Source organism: Mastomys coucha, unplaced genomic scaffold (assembly GCF_008632895.1).
Source record: "Mastomys coucha isolate ucsf_1 unplaced genomic scaffold, UCSF_Mcou_1 pScaffold12, whole genome shotgun sequence".
Classification (NCBI taxonomy): Eukaryota; Metazoa; Chordata; class Mammalia; order Rodentia; family Muridae; genus Mastomys; species Mastomys coucha.
This window is the reverse complement of record NW_022196894.1, coordinates 88,296,155-88,320,138: the sequence shown is the minus strand read 5'-3', so window position 1 is coordinate 88,320,138 and position 23,984 is coordinate 88,296,155. Positions and strand designations below refer to the sequence as shown.

The window sequence follows — 23,984 nt, the reverse complement described above, 5'->3', positions numbered from 1 at the left end:
TGGCCCTAGAAATGCTTATGTGTTGTTGCTGCTGCAACTTGTTACCATGTGCTGCTGGAGCATTTGAATGAGTACCCTAACTTCTAAGGTTTTCTATGGGTAGCATCCTGGCACTGTTCTCTGATTGGTAGTTAAAATGAGATAGCCTGGTAGTGTGCCGAGCATGCAGTCAGTCACGTGTTTACTCAGCAAGCTGTGCCCCTTGTTAATTGTGCATATTAACAGTTTGAGACAATGTCCAAACTCTAGGAAGGTCCTGAGGCAGAAATCATTGGAGGAGAACGTTCAGTCTTTTACCTGCTGATGAAGATGTTTGTGAATAGTATCCATTTACAGCTCAAGTCATCCACTAAGCTTCTGATCATAAAGGTCAGTATCTTGTAGCAGTTTCTTGTCTGATAAGTAGTTGCATGATTTTTTTGTATAATGGTGACTTAGAATGTGTTAGGAGTAGAGTTTTATGAGTTTTTTTATTTGGAGTATAGTAAATTTAAAATTTTTATAATTTTTTAATTGTTTATTTTGTGTCTGTGTGTGTACGTGTGGGGACTGGAAAGGTGAACTATGAAAGTCAGTCAGGACTAGCACTCTACATACACTCTGTTCCCATGGGAAACTGTTCAGAAGGACAGTTGTCCCTCCTTCCCACACTTCCCTGGGCCTCTCACTTTTTGACCTTGCCCACCACCCCCATCTCAGGTGTCCCTAGAGTGAGGTACAGGAGTGAGGACTTGGTCCCCTTGTCTTCTCTCTTGCATGTGGCACTTAGTCCTCCAAGGTCACTTGGCCAGCCTGGCATATAATACACTAATTCATGCCTGTAGTTCTAATGCCACATTTCTACACCCTGTCTCAAAAACACGAATGGTGGCAGTTGGTGCCAAGACGAGGGCTGCATTTTGAGCTTTTTATTTGAGCGGCTTGAGGCCCACCTTGTTTTAGTTCCTGCCGATGCAGCCATTTCCTTACTGACTAATAACAGCAGAGGTGCACATTACAGTTTGGGGAGTTTGATGCACACAGTTGCAGGGCTCTGTGCCGTAAGAGCACTTAGCCCCTGAGCCTCCTACGTCAGTGGACCATTACGGGGGATCATTTATTTGGTAAACAGACCTTGTCTCATTCCAAGCTCTACTGTGGTAGGAATGGTGGTGCTTCTTACCTAGGCTTGGAGTTCCCTCAGACTAAAGGTTGAGTCACACATGCTTATCTGGTCTTGTGGAAATCCAGATAAAAACCAGTTCCCTAGGAACCACTTGGATCATTCTCCTTAAGGAAAGGAAAGGGAGTACACAGTAGTGAGAAAGGAACCATGTTGTCCCCAGTACGGCATGGAGTGATCTTGGCCCTCTGTGCTCAGCAGTGAGGTCTCCCGTCCCGGGAGAATAGCTGGTGCTGTACTCTGGCATGTTGGTTTGAAACTTGTGCAGCTGAACAGAAAGTAAGTTCTTCTCTGACCTTCGCATGGCTCCACTGCCAATAGATTCTTCGGGACACAGGTGTGTTCGAACACACATGGAGAGAGCTGGAGCTCTGGCTGGAGCATCTCGACAGCACTGCAGAGGAGCGCAAGGAAACCGTCATTCAGTTCCTGGAGCGGGTGAGTGCAAGCTCCATGGAGCAGTATGCTGGGGCAGCTGAGTTGGCCACACCCAAGGGGCTCCTGCCCGTGCCTCTCCTCTCTTGTTGACACTGAGAGCCCGCTCCATGTCAGCCTCTGAAATAGCAATTGATTTCATTTGGGAAGCTTGCTTTTCATGAACGAATACATTTATCCAAAAAGCCAAGTTACAAGCCAGTTGAGTAGAAGATACTTTTAAAATTGTATAACAGAAAGCTTTTAAAATCTTTTCAATAAAATTATTATTATTGTTGTTGTTGTTGTTGTTGTTATTATTATTATTATTATTATGATTATTGGCACTTAATATTTTCTTACTTGACCAAGGGTGTTTTGGGCTCTTTTCTCTTGTTGCCATTTAACTGTCTTCACCTGTCTTTTATGTTCAGATTTTGCTGACACTGGTAGTGAATCCTTACTCATACACGGACAAAGCTTCTGAGTTTGTCCAAGAAGCCAGCACCCTGCAGGCTTCTGTGGGGAAGCAAGATGCAGATGATGCCAGCATTCCCATCTCCCATATTGATGGTAGGTTTCATGCCCAGCACCTGCCTGTACCTTGAATCTCAGGCCACAGTTAGACAGAACAAGACCTGTGCCGAGGCTTTGCGCAGAGTACAGACACTCCAATTTCTTGTGAGAAAGAGGAGGCCACTCTAGATATGAAGCCATCTCACTTAAAAACTGGGCCATAGAAGAAGAACTTAGCTGCTGGGTGTTTCTGTGTGCGTGTTGTCTACTGTGTATTGGCACTATTAAATTCTAAGGTGAGGAAGGCATTGCTTTCCTCCTTAAGAGGGCTGGCAACAGAGAGACCACTTATGTCACTTTGGCTACCATAAATACTTCCTTGCAACTTCAAGATTTGAACCTGTTCACCCAGCAGTTGTTGGAAACAGATGCAGAGACCCACGGGCAAACATTAGGAAATGTTGTGGAAGAGGGGGACGAAGGGTTGAAGGAGCCAAGGGGTCAATGACTACACAAGAAAACCTTCAGAGTCAGCTAACCTGGGCCTATAGGGCTCACAGAGACTGAACCATAAACCAGAAAGCATACATGGGATGGACCTAGACCTCCTACACATATGTAACAGATGTACAGCTTGGTCTCCATGTGGGATGCCTAACAACTGGAGCAGGGTTGGTCTTTGATTCTTTTGCCTGCCTCTGGATCTCTTTCCCCTAACTAGGCTGCCTTGTCTAGACTCAGTAGGTCAAGATGCACCTAGTCCTATTGCAACCTGATATGCCAAGGCGGGTTGCTATCCATGGGAGGCCTCCCCTTCTCTGAGAAGAAAGGAAAGGGGGATGAAAGGAGGGAGGAGAGAAAAAAAAGGTTTGAACCTAGATGCCCAATTGCTGGTCTGTGCTATAGCCCTCTCAGGTATCAGCTTGCTTGTGTGAACATGGGGTAATAATGTCCCTGGGCTTTAGTTACCACCTTAGCAGAGTAGCCTGTACTTTGTCAAATACCGTAAAAACTGTAGACCTTGTCTTCTCATGTGTTCACCCCCAAACTCTGGGAAGCATTTCTCCCCCAGAGAAGTTTGGAAATTTTGTTTTTTGTTTTTTTTCTCTTTTTGCAAACATTCTCTTGCCGCTCCCTGTCTTGGGGCTGTTTCGAGTGGGATCCTCTGATGTCTCCTACTTAAGCTAGCCTCCGCTCTTCTGTCTCAGATGTGCTGGACATGGTGGACGTCCTGGTGGAAGGCAGCGAGGGCCTGGACGAGAATATTGGGTTCTTGTTAAATGAAGACATGATTCTGCTCACCTTCCCCTTCAGTGCTCTGGTCCCTGCAGCTCTGGAAGCCAGGAATAAGCTGCTCCTTGGGACAGAATGTGAAGCAGGTACCTGTGTGTAGTTAGGGTGCCCGAGGAGGTTGGGGTTGAGAATGTTGGGGGCTGGAAGTGCTAAGGGCCAGCGGTCAGATTCCCCAGTGATGGACACAACGTGTAGCTCAGAGCCCAGGGATGGATGTGAAGGCTGACTAGGCTGCTGGCAAAGTAGCTGTTGAAGGATGGATTTGGAAGAATGTGTCTATACAGCTCCGTGGAACCAGCCGTAGCTGAGGTTTTCTTGCCAGCACTCAGTCCTGCTGTCAGGATAGCTATAATCCTTGACTATGTTGCCTTTCCCAAGTATCTTAGACCTGAGAGCACTCACAGCCCATAGCATTCTGGAGAGCCCACACATCATCACAATCATGAGCCCACATGGCAGTAGTTTGGAGGGTGAAAAGTCCGTTCCCTGCCTGACCTTGTCATAGGCCAGTACAGGCCAGGTGGCTTTTCTGGTGGCTGTCTTCTGGGAAGAGCCCAGGGATATAGGCTCTTCCTATCTCATAGCTGTGCTATCTGAAGGCATGGTTTCTATGATCCTGGGCAAGGCAATCCTGGTTATCCTAGAGGGTCTGATCAGGCAGGGAGTGCTATGCCTGGAGAGGGACTCGGAAAGGCCTATGTGCCAGGACAGAGGAAGGGACAAGAAAGCCACCTGCAAGTCCTTGGCCCTTTAGTCTAGCTCTGTGTGTGTGTGTGTGTGTGTGTGTGTGTGTGTGTGTGTGTGTGTACATACACACACATATATACATACATACATACATACATACATACATACATACATACATACATACATACATACCTGGGTCTCCTCGCAGACCTAAGGACCTGATTTCAGACCATGTGCCTTCCCACATGGACATCTGACCCTTCATGGAGCTGGTACTCCTGGGTCTGATGTGAGTATGGAATGGTATCACATCAGTATCTCAGAAGCAATCTCATTAATCCCTAACCCTGGCTTCCCTGCTTCCTTTGCAGGGGAAAGCATCATGGCATATATGACTGCAGTGTTGACCGACCTTCTCCATACCCAGAGGGACCCCCTAGCTCTGTGTCTTCTGCTCCAGTCTTACGACAAGTTTGAGCCTGTGAGCCTGCTCTGCGGTCAGCATCTTGCCCAGTTTCACAGATACTACAGCCTCTGGATTCCCGAGCAAGCCCAGGAGGCCTTGGTGAGCTGCACTCACTGCTCCCTGAAGTGTTTGTTCACATGGTGTAGCTGGACATGCAGCTGCAGGGTCCAGATGCTGTACAGCTTGCAGTGCCAGTGCTTAACCTTCCTCTGTCCTCTGCTTAAGAGAGGAATGCCAGTCTTGTCCACTGCTCAGCTGATGTCAATGGAGCAGCTCCCTAATGACAAGATTGCCTTGTCACTGCTTCAGTTTGGCTTCTACTTCTTTTTCCTTCCCAAGTAAAAGAAGTGTTTATTTCACAATCTTCTGGAGACTTTAGTGTTCTCAGCTAACATGCCTGCCCCTCATACACCCCATGAGCTCCATAACGGGGAAGGAAATGGGGTGATGGGGGAGGATCTGAGTAATGGGATTCTTGCTCAGTTGCTGTGTGTCTAAAAGCTGGGGCACAGAGTAAACATTGCTGTGGATTTGTGTGGATTCATTCCATTTCAGCTATGCTTAAAAATGCAAATAACGTAGGGCCTTTTTCTTGTGATGGTAGCTGTGTTGATGGTGTTCCATGTATATTTTAAGCCATTTGATCCACTACCTCTGAGAGGTAGGCCAAGACTCTGATCACCCTTTATATGCACGTGCAAAGAACTTCCACCCACAGTTGGTGGTGGGATAGGATTTGGTCAGCCTGTTTCCAGAGCTTATGTCCAGAACAGCAGTTGACACCTTCCTCTGCAAAGAGACCATGGTCACCAACAGTCGGCAGATGGTTCGGTTCCATGACACTCTGCCTATGTGCTGGTGTTAGTGTCCACTCTCTGGAGTGGATCACAGCAGGATTCATCCTTCGTGGGTTTTATTCAAACCTAGTTGCCAGGCTCTGATTGTGCTCGTGTCCTGACAAGCAAGTATGGAGTGGGATCTTGAGACTCAGCCTTTGTCCCACTGTCTCAAGTAATGCTGCTGCTACCCTGGTCCTCAGACCACGCTTTGAGAACCACTGAGCTTCTGGACGCAGTGCCAGAACTCATTAGCTGAAGGAAGTCATGTGTTCTGAGTCATGTGTAAATGTAGATGGCAGCTTGGTGGTTATAAGCGAATAACTTGTTTGGAGCAGGACTGCTCAGGATCCTTCTTTCCTTTAACTATCCAACCCTCTACCCCCAGTCCTTTGGACAAGGTATTCAGAGGTAGGCAGGGAGCTTGCTTTGGACAAGGTATTCAGAGGTGGGCAGGGAGCTTGCAGCAAATCATCCTGGTAACACCGTGATCAAATCCCATGGCCGAGACAGTCAGCTCCTCACTAAAAGGTCTATTTGTACTGAGTGCCAGGTACCTATGCCTCCGGTCAGCAGGCATACACTTTAGGATGATCTCTGCCTGTCAGTGCTGGGATGGAGTTCCCTTGAGTCCAGTGCACACTGCCCTGCGTGCTTAGTGTGAATGCCCTTCAGTACACATTGCCACAGTTGTCAGTAGTGTGTGTAGCCTTTGCCTCTGAAGTAATTTTTTTCCCGTTCTATCCTTTTTGATCCCTCAGCCACTGCAGGTGTCCGGTAGCTCAGGACCATATACACCCCCATCATCTTCTTGCTTCTCCACCTTGCTGCAAACAGCCTATGAAAGCCGGACACTTGGGGATAAGAACGTTCAGACAAAGCTTCTAGCCGCTGTCCCAAGCCTAACTCTGCAGCACATGCTGCGCTCAGCCAAGCAGGTACTGCTGTACCTCAAGAGCACTGTGGAGAACTTCAGCCAGGTCAGTGCCTTTCCTTCTCCTCCAGCCCCCACATGTGCTCTTCTCAGTCTGCACCACAGGGAGGGACAGGAATCCAGATAAGGCAGACCCCAGTTCTAGGACCTGACTCTTAGCCCTGTATTCCCATGCTGACCTATCCTTGAACAGCTGTGCAGAGGCAGCAGCGCATCTGCCTGGCTAGTGTGTAGACTCAGGACCAGGCCCTTCCTTTGGTGCCTGGACACAGCAGCATGGCCAATCTTGTCTTTGATGATTTGTGATCCCAGTAGCTCACTTTTGAACTCTACTGACATGCTTTTATACTTTCTTACTTTAGGTTTGCTTGTTGGCCTATTCCTCTTTTAAAAAAAAAAAAAATCCAGGTATTACCAACAAAATTGTGTTGGTAGCACATTACCTTAATTACCTTTAATTACCTTTAATCCCAGCAACTCAGGAGACAGAGGCAGGCTGAGCTCTGTGAGTTCCAGGATAGCCAAGGCTACATATAGAAACCTTGTCTTGAAAAATCAACACACCCCCCACCACCAAAAAAACCCAACCTTAATACATTTATTTATTTACTTACTTGTTGTTTATTTATGTGCACATGCATGCATGTGGAGGCCAGAGGCTGGGGCTGAACTCAGCTCATCATGCTTGGCAGCTAGTGCCTGCTGAGCCATCTTTTGCCTTACCTTAGCCAAAGTTAACATTTGTATTTCACTGAGGTTTAGGAAGATGAGTTTCCTTTATCCCATGCTCCTGTGAATAGTGAGTACATACCCAAGTGTTCTCTTGTCTACAGCTTGGGCTAATCTGAGGAAGAATGGTGGGAGAGGGAGATTGCCTTATAGTTCTGGAGGAAGCCAAATCTCCTATGTGATAAGAAACGTGGAGACTCTGCTTACAAGTCTTACCTTGTTGGCCTTCCCTGCAGTTTCCTGCTCTGATTCCACAGGAGCCTGGCAGTCACTACTCTGTGGCTGCTCAGCCTTACCTTGTCTGAGAGTCATGTATTTCCTACAGCTGGGCAGAAGCATGGGCCCAACTCTCCTTCAGTTCCTCCTGGATCTCCTTAAGCACCTGCTTATCCACTCTGAGCAGCTGGACGCCCAGAATCAGCAGAAGCTGGAGGCTGCCCGGGCCGAGTCTGATCTCTTTTTGGACATGGAGTCCGTGGCTTCACTTGAGTTGGCTACTGACAAGGTACTCCCCTCCCCCTTCAGCCTGTTCTCCTTTTCCTACAAGGATGCAGATGCTGGCTATTTCTGAGTTGTATGTTCTCTGTAGGAGAATAGAGAAATGTAGAAGACTACACCTGAGATGTTACAAGCCATCTGTAACCCCTGCCCAGGGAGAACAGCTTCATCCGGGCTCTTTATAGTCAAGAGTCATCAGTCCTTTATAATCAAGTCAGCACTCAGCTCAGGTACAGTTTGTACCTGTACCCTGAGCCTCCTGAGGACGTTAGAGTGAGGGCCAAGTAACTGTGCCCTGCTGACTGGGGCACTCTCCTGTCTGTAGTCTCCTGTTTCACTGGGGCCAGATGGCTAGTTCTGTCATAGTATGTATGCCAGGTAACTCCCAGTGGGCTTGGAGAAGTATGTTCTCATTTCAGCCTTACTGAAATAGGCTGCTTTCTTCCTTGATCCACATTTACTTTCTGGGAGATGTATCTCTGGTTTCTGTTTGGCAAAGCCTTATTGGAAAATAGATAGGTTCCTTTACTTCCCTCAAAAACAAACATGGTATAAGAAACTTGTTTGCGACCCTAGGAATAGTAGGCCATCTTCCAGGACTTGTGGTTGGTAAGGCTAGAAGAGATATGCCCGGACTCAGTCATTCTCTAGCCTGCCTGCGGCTGCAGGCTGCTCAAGACTTAAGAATTCACCTGGGCCAGAACTCATTTCTTGGGGGCACCTGAAAGTGGAGACAGGGTTGACTTGAGTTCATAATTGTGCCTTAGTCTCTATCCAACTTCTCAAGGGCATTGTCTAACTATGACTATTCTGCCCCATTTGTTAGGATATACCCATGGTCCTCTGCCAGATCTGATCAATAGAGCAAAGCCACCAGAGAGGCACCAGCAGGGGGCAAGTGACTGCTTTTAATCCCTTTTTACATTACTGCATGACCATCCCCTCCATTGAATGACAGGAAAAGGCAGTTATGCTGTATTATGTCTGCTCTGCTGGGTAATGACGTGATGGTGACTAGGTGGGCACAAACTGTACTCCAGGCAGGGAATGGATGGGAAAGTGCAGACACCCCAGAAGACTGTAGTGTCCTGAGAGCGCAACAGTGAGGAAGTGGCAAACCTGCCTGAGAGTGACATTACAAGTTGGGGCTAAGGATAGAGCAGGTTTACAAAGTTCTTCTTGATCTGTTTGACTGAGAACACAGAATGCTTTTGGGGAGCTGTGGCCTCCCTCTGGCCCTTTGTGGTGCGTGAAGTATGCCCTTGACTTTGTTTTTCAGACAGTAGAGGAGCTGCTGGTGACCATCCTTAAGCATCCCACACTGGAGACTTGGTTTCTAGCCCTGGAGCAGAAAGCCTTACCCCCACACACACTCAGCCCTATCCTTGTGAAGCTCCTAGCAGCCCACTTCAGTGCAGGGGTCCTTCAACTACTGGTGGCAAGTTCCCCAATTCTCCATAAACTGGGTCAGCTGGGCCTTCTGGCAAAGTACTCAGAAGCCATCACTCAAAGTGTGTTGAGAGAGCTCCGCACTAGGACTGTGAACTCAGCCACAACACCCAAGACCCTGCCTCAGCTGGAAGCCCTGCGAGAGCTGCACCCATACATGGAAGGAATCCAGATCCGAGAAATCACCCTGGCCCTACTGGGCCTGCCAGAGGCCCACCTGCTGACCCAGCAGGGCACACAGTCTCCGGAGAAGGAGAGACAACTAAGCAGTCTTGGAAAGATCCTGGTACAACTGCTGGCAAGCAGCCATCAGAATCAGCTGCAGAGCAGTGAGCTACTCTGGTGCGCTGAGTATGTGCGAGGCCTGGGGGCTCTGCTCCCCACTCTGGCTGAGCATGAGCTGGACACTGTGTTCCTTCAGACTCTTCAGAAAGACCCTGTGTTGGCCCCCGTGGTCCCAGCTGATGTGCTTGAGTATTGCCTGGTCCGACGGACACAGGCAGCCCTGGGCATTGCCAGCCTACTCCTTCAGTACAGTGGTACCCACCTACTGAAGTTTGAGCTGTGGTGTGGGCAGCCTGGTGTGGAGCTCAGCCTGCAGGAGCACCTGGATGACTTCTTCCCCCTTATCCATGTGTACCTCCAGCACAGGATGCAAGGGAGCTTCATGCGGCCAACGGGAGGTATGGGAAGAGCTGGCTTGGGGCAACATGAGTTTCCACCAGGAAAGGCAGAATTGTTTGCCATCTTAAACTCTGTAACTTATGTATGGGCCAGTACAGTCCTGCTCCTCATCCTCACTGGAATCTCTTTAGGCTGAGAACATTGAGACATCTCAGCATCTGTCTCTTGACCTTAGGAAGTAAGGTGCAGCCAGCCCCAAGTGCCTGCCTACCCATTTCTAATTAGAAAAGCAGGTGGAGTGGGCAGTCATTGGGGTGGTTTCTGATTGAGCTGAAGTAACTGAAGGCTGATCCATCCCTTGTCCCATTACACTGTCCCCTTCCTCAGAAAAGTTGTTAGTGAGTTCATACTGAGTCTGGACAGTGTGAATCCAATTCTCTCCCCCTGCTGAGCCTCAGGTCTGGCACCAACCACCTCCAACTTTGTCATTTATAGTGAACATAAAAATGATTCCCCTGTTGCTCTGTATTTGTGTCTGTGGTGACAGGTGCTTCCTAAAGAAGGCTGCCACAGGTAACTGCTTGTTCATAAGGACTCTGCACTGCATACAGTGACTTCTGCTTTGTGTCTACCTAGTATCCTCTGCTGTCACTCCTGTCCTGAGGGCTCTGTGGCGACAAGCACGAGACAGGTTCTTTCATACTGCTGGGCCTTCCAAAGATGCACTGCATCTGGAGGCCCTGGCCCAGCTCATTCCATTTGCAAGAACCAAAGATCTGCATGTCCTCATGGACCACTTACCCAACTTGCTTCGGACTCTGAGTAATCACAAGAGGTATGAAAACCAAGGCCACTGGATGATTTTTTTCCTCTTCTTAGTGTCACTTGTCTCTTTGACACGTATAGTGAAAGTTAATGAAAAGCATCTGTCATTTTGTATTAGTAGATGCAACAGCAGTTCTGGCTAGAGCAGCCATCATGGCTGAAGAAGTGCATCTCTGCCTGTGGATGGCTGGGGCCCAATGTCCTGAGAGCAGTGTTCTACTAGAGTGGTGTCCCCAGAAGTTGTTTTTCAGGGTCTAACTGGGGTGAGGTGATGTGGGTAGAGAGGACAGAGTGCCCCTAGGTGTTTCAGTAAAACAGTCTTTCAAAGAAAGCACCAGGCTCGTATGTCACTTGTGCTGAGGTGGGGAGGCCCTAGTTAAAACTGAGTGGAGAGAGACCTGTTGTTCCTGACAGTGTATGGCTGAGTGAGAGTGGCTCCAAGAGTGGGCAGCATGAGTCTCTATGCACACAGCGCTTAGCAGTGCTGTGACTCTGCCACTCTGGTCTCCTGCTGCAGTTGGATCGTGGCTGACTCTGTCTCAGCAGCCTTGGCAGAGTCAACAGAAGAGCTGGGCTCCTGGAGGAGGACCCTCCTGCGGTCCTGTATACAATGGCTGGCTGTGTCCTTCAGTGGCAGGGAGCCAGAAGGTGAAAACACTCAGGAGCAAGAGAAGACAATGCTGCTCCGGTTAAGCGAGTTGCTGGTAAGTGTCTTTCCTTAACAATCTTGGCAGCATGCTAAGGGGCCAGCAAGCCAGATAAGCCAAACTTCAAAGATGCGTTTCTAGCAGTGTGGTGTAAACATGGCCTCGTAGGAAATGAGAGCAGTCTAGGGGCGAGTTGGGGTAGGAGGGCACTGAATTTGTTAGCCATCTTTTATCGGGAGTGGATATTGGATTTTATCAGATTTTTTTTTTCATCTAATGAGATGTTTTAGACTGTTTCTTGATTAGTCTCTTAATAGGGTGAATTCTAATAGTTAATAATAAGCTAGCCTTGTATTCTTGGGATAAGCCTATAGAATGTATTATTGATATATATTGATCATAATGTATTAGCCTTGCTCTGTATTGTTAGATTTGACTTGCTAATAAATTTTGTTTGAAGTTGTTGCTCCATTGTTCATAAGGAATAGTTGTGTTTAATTTGGCTCTACTGTAATTAATGCTATGTTAGGTAAGGCAGGCCTCATGGGATGAGTTGGGAAAAGTTTTACTGGGTTTGAAATTCAAAGCCGATAGTTTAGTTTTTCCTTAACTATTTTATTATAGGTACTGCTTTCCTGTCTTCTGGATTACTTTGTTTCTAATAAAAAAAAAATAATCTGTCACTCTTACCCTCATTCATCAGTATATGGTGCCCTTGTCCCTGTGGCTGACTTGAGGGTGTTTTGAGAATGTGGGTTGAACAGTTTGCTTATGATGGCCCTTGGCTTTTCATCCCTAGTTTCTTAAGCATTGGCTTCAGTAAGCTGTTTATTCTGCAGCTTGGTTATAAAATTTAGAAATGTTCCATGCTTATTCCCTTCTATTAAAGTACCCCTCCCCTTTAAACTGTTTTTTTGTTGGTGGTGGTGGTGATGGTGGTGGTGTTTTGGGGTTTTTGGTTTTTTGTGGAAATAGTTTCCCAAAAGTTAGTACTAGTTCCAGAGGTGTGGCATATAGCTAGCTAGCTTCCAGGAAGGTACCATCATTTGTTCACTGTAAAACCCTGAGCAAAGCTCCAGAGCTTCAGAAGGATGTTGAAATGTTTGCTTGAGTGGCTACCTTAATCTAGCTGCTTGATGTTTTTATTCATGAGTTCATTACAAATCACAATGTCATGTATATCATATATATCGTGTGCATGTGTGTATGTAAAACTATAGCTTGTACTTTTAGACTTAATTTGTTATGTTACAGGTTTGTGAATTTAAAATAACAGGAACCCAAACATGGCATAACTTCAATGTGTATTCTTTAGTGTGGCTTTCCTGGGTTAAATAATACTTTGCAGATATGAGAATGAGTAACTAGGCTTTTGTTTCTTAATAGTATTCCATGTACGTCTACCATCCTTCTCTCTAATCCCATGAAAATTTGAATTTCCTGGGTTTTGTGATCATAAAGCTAACAAATATCCCTGCTACAGAAACAGGTAGTGCAGAGCTCAGAGGTTGCTGAGTGGTGGAGTGCTGGCTTCGAGCCTGCAGGCCAGTGTAAAAGTAAGACAGCATGGAGGGACCATTCCACTGTGTTAGGAGAATGACTATCCCAGAGATGTTTTATATCTCTGTATGCATGTATTTGAGATAGAACTAAATTTAAGTGTTAATGGAACCGTGTGCATGTCATGTGTGGCCTGGATTTTTAGGCATTGGTTTTGTTTGTTTTTTAACATGATACCATATGTTCACGTTTTCTCCCACACCAGTGTCTGTGGACACATTTTAGTGTTGGCAGTGGTGCTGCCCTCCTAGTGAAATGTGCTTAGCACACATTGTTGGGGCCTATGGGTAGCTTTCCATGATTTTTGCTTTTAAAAAAAGTGCTGTAATAAGTCCTGCGTGGTACCCATGGGTAGCAGGCTTTGTTGTGCTCTCAGCCAATAGCTATAGCCCATGCAAAGAAGTCAGAGTGCTGGGAGCGTGTGGTTGTTGGGCTTTTGCATCTGTGTAAGGAAGTGGAGAGAGGTGAAGTTGTGTGTTTAGCTAGCCTTTTCCATCTGTGTACTCCTTCACAGCCTTTGGCACTGAGGTCTCATGCATGGCTGGCCTGGTGGAAGCAACATATGTGAACTGTACTTAGCTGGTGCCTCAGGGCCAGCATTGAGCCGCATGTTCCACAGACCTCTTATCTTCTCTTTGTATACTGTTTCCTGGGTTGGGCTAGAGTGTCCCCTGAGTACTGTCCAAAAAGCTAACTGCAAATCCACCAGTGCTGTCTGAAAAGGTAGGCATGGAAAGATAACAGGACCACTAAAGAAATGTCCCTTTGCATGTTTGATGTAGGGTATGTGGGCGTGCTAATAAACCATCTGTGCTACTTTTTTAAAATAACAAAACAAGGGGTTGTAGCTCAGTGGTTGGAACTCTTGCTCAGAGTGTATAAAACTCTGGGTTCCATCAGCAGCACTAAATAAACAGTGCTGGTAGCCCTGGTAATAATAGAGCCTGGTAGCCCATACCTATAAACATCACTCAGGAAGTAGAGGCAGGATGAGTAGGAGTTCAAGGTAGCTACACAGTGAGTTCCAGGTTGTTTGGATACTTTGTTTTTATTTGCTCTAACTCCAAGTCTGTATGTGTTAGTCCTTGTTTTAAGATCACTTTCCTGTCTGTCTCTGCCCTCTTAGTCTCAACAGGAATGGCCTTAGGTAACTAGGGCAGCTGCAGGTTGACTGACAGACTCAGTAGGAGGGACCACAGAGTCCTTTGTAACCCTGATTGAGAAAGTTATGAGAGGATCCCGAGCTAGTTCAACTGCCCCAGAAGACTGCACGTTGAGCCCTCCGTGTTTTCAGCTCACTGACATATTTCATGTGCATTTTTTGCTTGCTTTTTTCTAGCATGCTGTTAAGGAGGTTGACCCCAGTGACTGGCAGCAGTTTGTGAAGACAGGACTCAAGTAAGCGAATTTCTTTTTCTTGGTGCTACTTATAAAGCTATGGGTGTTGTGACTATGCAGTTCTTTCGCTTGTTGTTAGAGCAGCTGTCAGCCTTGCCTGTGAGAAGCAAAACATCTTCAAACTTGAATGTGGAAGTGACATGCTAGTGTTGTCTGCAATGCAGCACTGGGAGGAAGTTCCAAGTCATCCCCAGCTATATCAGGTTCGAGGCCAGCCTGGGCTGAGTGAGACTTTATCTCATTAAAAAAAAAAAAAAAAACAGACCACCGGCAAGATGGCTCAGTAGATAAAAGTGCTTGCTGCCAAGTGTGACTGTCTGAGCTTGATTCTGGCCTGGATGTACTTGGTGTTCTGGCCTTTATATGCATGCTGTGACATGTCCACACATAAGCATACATTGTACATAAAACTGAAATGTAAAACATGTAAGGTGTAGATTATAACTGCACTCAGACATGGCGGATATCACAGTTGTCTATGTTATAAACATGTAAAGTATAGATTATAACTGTACTCAAACACGATGGATGTCATTTGTCTCCTTTCAAGGCTCTGCTTGTGGTTTTATTTATTTGTTCTTGTACTATTGAGCCTGTGGTCTTACAAATGCTAGGAAAGTATTTTATACCACTGAGTTGTGTGGCAGAGTGTATTTCACAGCACAGTGTATTATTGTATGAATGTGTTTGACATTTTGAACATTCATATTATTCTTTGTCTCTTTTTAAACTCAGATGTTTCTAATTTAAAGTATGTAGATCTGAAAGTCATCAGTTTTTACCACTGAATAGAAGTGCACCTTTAGACAGTACAGTTGTTTATTTAGCAGTTCCCTGCTGGTGGACATCTAGGCTGTTCCCTAAGCCATCTCCACTATTATGGCCCCAGCAATGGCTCCCACTTGTCTGTGGGTTCATATTGACACCCATTTTACATATATACTAGTCAGGGGCCTGCAGACTGTTAGTATCCGCGTACTTTGAGTGTCGCTAGATGAATACAGTTGAGTGGCTTTGTGTTCCCAGCAGCAAATGTGTAAGAGTTCATATGACATCACTCACACTTGATGTGGTTCAGTCTAGGTGTTCAGAGAGTCAGGAAATGATGTATGGTGCCTATAGTCTTCATTTCCTCATCACTCATGATATCCAACATTCCGAGAAAATGTTACACAGGAGAATGAAGTGAAGGACAGTTCCAGGTTCCATCTCTTCTGTTGCTGCTGCTACTCTTCTTCCCCTCCCCGTCTCCCTTCTCCCCTTCTCCTTCCTCTTCTCCCCTTCCTCTCCCTCCTCCTTCCCCTTCTTCCTCTTCTTCCTCTTTTCTTTTTAGACCTTTTGAGACAAGGCCTTACTATGTAGCCCAAGCTGCCTCCGACTCTGATCCCTCTTCCCAAGTGCTAGGATTGCAAATGTAGGGACATCCCAGTACTCACATACAGCTTCAGAGATTGTTTTATAGTGGATCTTTTGGTGGGTTGAAAGGGATTTAAGACATAGTTTGGTGTGTTTCAAATGGCTAAAGGATTAGGGCCAAACTGGAAAGGTCCACTGCAGAGACTACTGTCCTCAAACTCAGTTCTGCTGCCTGCTGGGTCAGCTAAACAGAAAGTTCTTTTGATGTCTGTGCCACAGAGATGTGCATCCATGTAGCACATAAGATGGTTTGGCCAACAATCCTCTCTATGTGATGGTGCCCCACATGAGGCTGTGGCTCTTAGAAATGTAGTTGTCTTAGTCTCTGTCCATCCATCTGTGATGTCTGTATCATGACAAGATGTCATCATGGTGTGGGCTAGTGATCCCTGCCATGGTGTACAGATAGGACTGTGATTAAACAATGAAGCGTGTCACTGACAGATCCAGGTAATGGAGTGATACACAGCCTGGGAAACTCAAAAGTTTGTACTTTTGCTTGTTTCTTTAAAAAATGAACTTCCCTTCATGACTCTCTTTCCCTTTGACTTGTCTCCCAGATTTCGGTACCACAACCTCACCTTTTTGAAGACTCTGCTCAATGCCATAAAGCTCCTGTATAGTCCAGAAAGCTCTGGGCGCACAAAACTTGTTCAGCTTTCAGTGGTCCACATGATGCTCACCCAGCATTCTCTGTTTTTGCCAACCATGTTGACATCTGAAGAAGAGGAAACTCCAGACAGTCGAGTAAAAGGTGACCATGCACTGTGCCCGCCCCACTCAGTGGCAGTATTATCTTCCAGTTTCATCCACACAGCCGTGCAGCAAAGTTCTCACCCCATTTGTTTTCAGAATGTAATACTAGAATATCTGTGTCTATTAAATCCAAGGACCAGACACTTCTGTGTCTTAAAAGTGACCCAGGAGTTACCACCTGCTTTGAAGGCTTTGCGGGTTTACGGAGGTTGTGTTAGGGCTCATGTGCCCCGTCAGGACCTGGTGTTAGAAGTCTGGCAATTGGAGGACATTGAGAGGGATGGGAAAACAAATCTCTCCTGAGAAGAGTGGACTAATTACAGTAACTTTGTAGGGAAGATTGAACCTGAGCAGCAGGGCTTGAACTTATGGAGATAACTCATTGCTATAGAAGTCTTTCCAGGGACTGACTGTTCTTCCAAAGGTCCTGAGTTCAATTCCCAGCAACCACATGGTGGCTCATAACCATCGGGAATGGGATCTGATGCCCTCTTCTGGTATGTCTGAAGAGAGTGACAGTGTGTAGTCATATAAATAAAATAAATAAAACTTAAAAAAATAAAGTCTTTCCAGCCAAGTTTGCACTGTCTCCAACCCAGTTGGCATGCAGTTTGGCATGAGTCCTGAGTGCAGTGTAGACTGTCAGAACACAGTCCCTGCACACTCAAAGGAACACCGTTTAGAGAGAAAGCTACCACGCTCAGACTATTACACATCAGCACAGGGTTGCTCTGTCATAAACTGCTAAGCTGAAGACAGAAAACTATTAGATGAAAAATACTGGTACAGATAGTTTAAAAATGTTCTCCACCCTCGGTGCAGGCAGGAGTATACATTCTGTGTATTGTGATTGTGGTGGAATAATTGGAAAGATTCTTAGACTTTAAAATCTTAGGTTTCTTAAAATTGGTGGTGGTGGGGAACAGTAGATCCTGAGCCCTGCGAGTCCTAGAAAGATGGTGATTATGAAGATGCGTTCATTATAAAGGGTGCCTGTGATCCTGGGGAGGAGGCTGGACGGAGGCCTGGAGCCCAGCTTTACTCAGAAAGGATAGCTGCAGTTTCCAGGGCTCGCTGCAGGCCGCCCAGTTCTGCTGTCTTGAGACTGTGTCTCCATGATGTTTATGTCTGTGTTGTTTCTTGCAGAAACTCTGCTAGACCTGATGTCCAAAGTGGTGAGGATGTGCCCTTCTGTCTGTGAGAGCAGCCACTTTGCTGTGCTGCTTGGGACCTACAGTGCCACCCTCAGTGTGTTGGGTGAGGAGGACCTGATGACCAGGCTGTGTGGGCGGGCTAGTGGGGTGTACCATCTTGTGTATTCCGAGGGCTCAGCTACCTGAAACTGGCCTTTATCTGTCCTCTAGACCAGAAGATTTTACTTCTCCTTCGTGCATATGAACAGAACAACCTCAGTCTCATCAGTTTCAGGTGAGTGTGGGTTGACAGGTGGGCATGAGGACAGGGCACTAGGCACCTCAGGCCGACTGATACAGCTCTTGCCACAGAGCAGATTCAAGCTTCAAATTTGAGACTTCATCCCTTTTGTTGTTGTTGTTTGAAAGTTTTATTAGTATAAAACGTATTAGTTTTATGTTGTATGCATGTAGGCATATGTGTGACATGCCCATGTCACAGTGCACACGTGGGGGTCAAGAACAAAGCCTCCATGTAAATGTCATCAGGAACCAGACTCATGCAGAGCACTTGCCATGTCTCATGGGCCTCTGTGGGGAGCTGTAGGGGACTGTAGGGGGGCATTATAGGGCGGCACAGGGTGGGCTCTCCAGGCAGGATTGACTAAAGAGCCTTGTGTGGCAGCCCTGATGGGCTGGTCCCTTCTGTGGGCAGCAGGAGGTCAGGATCCTGTAGCTACTTTAACCTGCTCTGGAGCCATGCTCCATCCTGTAGAACCCTGGCTCTGCTACAGCAGCCAGCAAGTGAGTGGCCATGCAGCTTCCCCAGTCCTTCTGGTGTCCCTTCTCCCTATTGCACAGGATGTGGCAATGTAAGCTATGGGACCACTGCACAGATTAGGCACAGTAATGCATGCACATAGGCTCAGAGTCTGGCTGCATACATCAAGAGCAGTGTTTGGATACTAACTTCCATTGCCATCACCAGCTGTCCCTGCACCCTCAGCAGCACCATCACCATGCCAATGTCAGAAGCTGTATTGGGGATTAGGTGCTAGAGCATACATGCTTACCCAGAGTGGCACTTGGCATGAGCTATGTACAGTCTTGATGGATGCTACATGTTGGGGTTGTTCTCATCAGTTCTGTCCCTGCAACCAGTCTGCTCTCCTGTCTGGCTCTAGGGTTCTGCTGTGGGGTCCAGCAGCAGTGGAACATCACAAGACATGCCGGAGCCTGGGCAAGTCACTTTGGCAGCAACCAAGCGTTGGGGACATCCTCCGCCTGCTGGACCCAGACCGGATGATGCAGACCATCCTGCACTTCCCGCAGTACCGGAGGCTGCTGCCCACTGAGGTGTGATGCTGCTTTTCTCCCTTCCTCCTTGCCATTCCACCTTTTTCAGAGGTACAGACTGGATCCCCAGTGTCCATCACTGAAGCTGGACCACACTGGTCACACTGTTTTATTTATTACCTCCACAAGCTTGAAGCAACTCTTGAAGATCACATTATCATATGTGAACTCTACTTTTTATAGATCTGCTTATGCTTTATGAGCTCTGACCATAGGCTTAGCATCCATCAGGTTGATTACATGTTGTTGGCCTGCACTGTTTCAGGACACAGGGGAGCCACTGGTGTTTAAGGACAAGACTGTGAGAGTGGACCTCGACAGCCTCTATGACCCCTGCTTTCTTCTCCACCTCTTTGGGGAGCTGACCCGGCCAGGTGAGTGCACTACCTTATTACAGTCAGATTACTGTCAATTGTTACGTCATGGCTTCCAGGAGTCCTGAGTCAGAAAAAACATCCTTTTAGGGTTTGTCGGTCAGTCTGTCTGTCTGTCTATTTTGAATATACGGCTGGGTTCTAAATTTTTGTCATAGTGGCATAGTCCACCTCACCATCCCTAGGTCTAGAGCCCTGAGCTGATCTGCTTTCTCTCCCTTTCAGTCATTATAGACCTTTGGCTTGTTGGTTTGTTCTTTAATTAGTTATTATTACTGTGCATAGGATGTTCAGCACGCATGCTACAGCACACGTGTAAAGGTCAGAGAACAACTTTAAGGAGTCAGTTTTATGCTTTACTATGACTCCCCAGGCATCAAATTCAAGTTTTCAGGTTTTTGCAACCAGCACTTTTAAGTCATCCTCCAAGTTATCTTGCCTGCCCATAGGTTTATTTAATGTTATATTCAAAGTCTTTATCTGTACTTAATTGGAAGAACAAGGAAAATTGTTCCACCTCCTCCCTTCTCCCCTGGAATTGAGAATTTAATTATTTTTAGTGTTGGATAATGCATTCAAATTTTGGAATTTAGGTGATAAAAGAAATGCTTTAAGGCACACAGTAAACACTTCTGTGGCTTCCTTTTTATTTATATATTTATATATGTGTGTATATATGTGCATGTGCGTAGCAGAGGCCCAGCAGTCTGTTTGCAGGTCCGCTGCAGCAGGTATTGCCAACTTCATTCTAAGTCAAGCCCAGATTCTTCTGTTTTACTGCTCCACCTTCAGCCCTTAGTGCAGACAGAAACCTGTTTTCATAACCTTACTACCTCCCCGCTTTGCGTCCTTAGCCAAGAAACAGAGCCAGCCAAGGCTGTTTCCAATGGCAGTGACGGATGTTTTTTCCACAGCAGATCTTGTGCTAGACAGAATGGAGCTGTAGTCTGCAGCTCGTGTCTGCCAGAGCAGTGGCACAGTGTGATCTGAGGGCCACTGCCAGGCGCCCTGTGCACCAGCCATAAACTCGGCTCTCCATAGGGTTTCTGCAGTTCCTGACTGAGGATGTCATATAAAAAGAGGCCGGGGACCACTTCCTGGTGCTCCTGGAGCAGAGCCACACAACCATCCATGTCTACACTAAACCTGGGTGCTTTGGCTTTATCCTTGGTCACTGTCCTGGCTAAGTCATCTCAGGATTTTAGAGCTGGTTTTAGAAGGTCAAATCACTATTCAAATGGTTCTTAAAACAGAGCAACCTTTATAGCCACTTTTAAATAGCCTGTTATATTTCCAGCACCCAAGGGCAACCTTTTTTTTTTTTTTTTTAAGTACAAAGCCAAGACCATAGAGCAACAGAGAAAGTCACAGAATAGGAAGTTGATTTTTCCTTATGGTCATGTGGAAAATTCATTTGTCTTAGAACGTCAGCAGTTACTAAGATTATCCAAGTCATCAGAGTTCTAGCTCTTCTCATTGAGTGTAAATTAAATGTTTAAACTGTTTCCTCTCTCAAATACATCCCATTCATGACTATTTGTTAGGTTGCCATCTCTTAAACACAGTTGTTCTCCAAAGCAGTATAAGTTTCATCCGCAGTTTGATGTTTTTAAAAAGTTTTTCTTCTTTCTGCATCAGAATTCATCAGTTGTTAGAAATTGGGCAGTTGAGTCTGTAAGTTACCGGAACAATCACCTGATTGATGTTTTCCCAGTCTTTGCTTCCAGTCTGCGCTTTAATGTCAGGCAGGTTGTGACGAGCGGTGTGCCCTTAACTTGAGCTGGACTGTATGCTATGTGTACTAAATGAGATCATAGCTGTGATTCAGCTTTATTTATTTATTTATTTTGAGACAGGGTTTCTCTGTGTAGTCCAAAGAACTCACTCTGTAGACCAGGCTGGCCTTGAACTCAGAAATCCACCTGCCTCTGCCTCCCAAGTGCTGGGATTAAAGGCGTACACCACCGCCTGGCTGAAGACACTTTCTCTTCTTTTTTTTTTTTAAAGATTATTTATTTATTTATTTATTTATTATAAGTACACTGTAGCTGACTTCAAATGCACCAGAAGAGGGTGTCAGATCTCATTATAGGTGGTTGTGAGCCACCATATGGTTGCTGAGAACTTATAACCTTCGGAAGAGCAGTCAGTGCTCTTACCTACTGAGCCATCTCACCAGCCCCTGAAGACATTTTCTTAATTGAAGTTATCTCCTTCCTCTCAGATGACACACAGCTATCCAGCACACTTACTTGGTTTTTATACTGTTGTTGACTTTTTATTACCTATAGACTTCATAGTTCAGTTTTTCATAGTTCCTTTGTTTCTGTGCTTGTGCTGCTGGAGCTCCCTGGCTGTGTACAGTACAGCCTGGGTCAGCCTGAGAGAAGTGTGGTCCTTGTTTCTGCGGGTTCTTTTCAGGCCTCAGTCACCCTCTGACTTCCTGCACGTTCCCTTGCTGCTCACAAGTCATCATGGCTTTTCCATGATGTTTTCCCCTCTGTATTTGGGTTCACACCATTTCTCTTGCAGTCTTGTGAGTCACTGAGCTATGCTTTGGTGTCTGATCTTAGTCCCAACCCTTGAGCTTTCCTGTCCAGCATCCCAGCTAGCACCTCCAGAAGCTGCTGGGGTCCTCATCCTCTCCATCTCTGTCTTGGCATGCACCAGCTGTGCTTCAGTTGTAATGTATTACATTGACAGTATGTCCTAAGAGTGCTCGTGTAGGGCACTCATTTCAGTTTACGTCTAATAGTTCCTGACTGGGTCACTGGCCATTCAGTCTAAAAAGCATCTTTATGGGGATCATCACCAGGTTACTCATTTTTTTCAGCAAGAGAAACATAGTTCTCTTCTGAGGTTCCTAGACAGAATTGCTCCTGGGGGAAAAACCCTAAGTTCCCATTAAAGCAAGGCTGACAGGATATAGTTTTGGTGAGAGTCAAGCCCTTGAGCTGTCTGGGATTGATCTTCTGTGTATGTGAGCGAGCTGCCTTAGTCAAGGTTTCATCACTGTGAAGAGACATTATGACCATAGCAACTAATACAAAGACAAACATTTATTTGGAGCTGGTTTACAGCTTCAGAGGTTTAGTCTGCTATCATGGCAGGAAGCATGGCAGAATGTAGTTAGGCATGGTGCTGTAGGAGCTGAGAGTTCTACATCTCAATCCAAAGGCATCCAGAAGCTGACTGTCTTCCACACTGGGTGGAGCTTGAGCACAGAAGGCCTCAAAGCCCACCTACACAGTGACACATTTTCTCTAACAAGGCCACACCTACTAATAGTGTCACTTCCCATGGGCCAAGCATGTTTAAACCACCATATGAGCCAACTGTCTTGCACTTTCTCATGGCGGTTGGCAGTGCCTTGAAGCAAATGGATGTCACCCAACAGGCTTTTCCTACCCTTGTCAGTGCTGAGAATCACTCCATGGCCTTGTAGGTAGTAGGCAAGTTTTCTGCTGCTTAGCTCTGTCTGAGCCCTACAGACATTTTTGACTATTGCTTTTGTTCAAGCTTGGCGAACCACTCTATAGATGGAGGTTTGTTGATGGTTTAAAGAATAAAGAAGGCAAGGTTGCCAGAGTGGAGTTGGGGAAATCCTTTGTAAACAGGACAGGCCCAGGCCCCACTGGCTTGCCCTGGCTGAGTTTCTCTACTCTCTGCTCCTTCTGGTACTTGGACATGTGAGGCACAGGGCAGAGGAAGACAGGACCTGGAGCCAGGTCCCTTAAACTCTGAGATTTCAACCTCGGTGGACCTTAATGTACCCCTCAGTTTTCTCAGCTTTGGAGCATTTGTGGTTAGAACTGACCAGTATGCTTGAAGGTAATGTTTGCCACAGAAGAGAAGATCCTCGTGTCTAACCTCAACAGCCGAGGAGACGCTTGCTTCCTGTGTCCAGCCTGTGCAGCTGGCACTGGGAAGATGTAAACGAAAGTGAATCCTGTAGGTTGTACAAGAATCAATGAAACTTGGATTGTGTGTCTAATGCTATAATTTACTTTCTGTAGAGTTTGTGGTGGATTGTCGAAAATTTTTGGACTCAAATGCTCTGGGTGTAACTGTGGCAGCCCTCAGCAGCTATGATCCCCAGATGCGAGCTGCAGCCTACTATGTCCTAGCGGCCTACTACTCACACCTGGAGGGAGCACGCTTCCGGGAACAATCTCAAGTGAGTAGGAACTGGAGACCTGTAGAGTCGAGGGTGCAGCTTGGAGGAGCGGACTCTCACCCTGGGCAGGAGAGTTTACTACTGAATGTGGAGAGTCTGAGTGAAGGGACACTGCTAAGGCACAGTCCTTCACAGTGGGAGGCTGCCCTCCAACCCCAAGGCCCGAGGAGTTCAGGGAAGGCATCCCCTGAATACTGTTTTCTTGTGGCTAGACAAAATGGCTTCCTTCTGTTGAAATTGTCTTTGGTCTAAGCTCAGTGGTGAAGGAAGCTGACATTTACACTGTCCAACCCCCAGGAACCCATACCCCATGGTGGTGGAGGGGATGGGCAGAACTTTCTGGACATGGTGTTAGCCTGCATTCTCTTAGACCATGGTGCTGGCCTGCTCCTAAAAGAAAAGGCAGAAAGCATCTCTGACAGGAAGGTACACAATGTCCTTCCTGCTGTGGCTTCCTTCCCTGGGGGGAAGGAGCAGGCACTCCCTGCAAAGCCAGGACAAATGGACGGGCCCCTTCTGATAATGCTTTTCTTTCGCTTCTGCTCAGGTTCTGTATCTGCTGGATGTGGTCCGCAATGGGATTAAAACTCCAAACCTGAGGCTCCCTTTTATTGTGACTCTTTTCATTGCCAAGGCAGCAGTGCAGATCTTGAAACCAGGTACCCTGACTCTGGTTGAGAAAAAGGCAGATAAATGGTGCTGTGTGAGTCCATTCTGGAAGTCAGTCCCTGGGG

The 23,984-nt window shown here is 46.5% G+C and overlaps 1 protein-coding gene across 1 annotated transcript in view; it reads left to right on the top strand.

Moving 5' to 3' along the window:
- The window catches only part of Urb1 (URB1 ribosome biogenesis homolog), a 61,474-nt gene that overhangs the window by 27,729 nt on the left and 9,761 nt on the right, over positions 1-23,984 (top strand). Inside the window, exons 15-32 of the mRNA XM_031364363.1 lie at positions 250-369; positions 1,484-1,600; positions 2,011-2,149; positions 3,301-3,471; positions 4,444-4,637; positions 6,136-6,354; positions 7,363-7,542; positions 8,815-9,667; positions 10,245-10,443; positions 10,951-11,137; positions 13,980-14,038; positions 16,015-16,208; positions 17,357-17,467; positions 17,575-17,638; positions 18,528-18,699; positions 18,965-19,073; positions 23,090-23,250; positions 23,798-23,909. Coding sequence (XP_031220223.1) covers positions 250-369; positions 1,484-1,600; positions 2,011-2,149; positions 3,301-3,471; positions 4,444-4,637; positions 6,136-6,354; positions 7,363-7,542; positions 8,815-9,667; positions 10,245-10,443; positions 10,951-11,137; positions 13,980-14,038; positions 16,015-16,208; positions 17,357-17,467; positions 17,575-17,638; positions 18,528-18,699; positions 18,965-19,073; positions 23,090-23,250; positions 23,798-23,909 — 3,361 coding nt within the window. The remainder of the gene's footprint in view (positions 1-249; positions 370-1,483; positions 1,601-2,010; positions 2,150-3,300; positions 3,472-4,443; positions 4,638-6,135; positions 6,355-7,362; positions 7,543-8,814; positions 9,668-10,244; positions 10,444-10,950; positions 11,138-13,979; positions 14,039-16,014; positions 16,209-17,356; positions 17,468-17,574; positions 17,639-18,527; positions 18,700-18,964; positions 19,074-23,089; positions 23,251-23,797; positions 23,910-23,984) is intronic.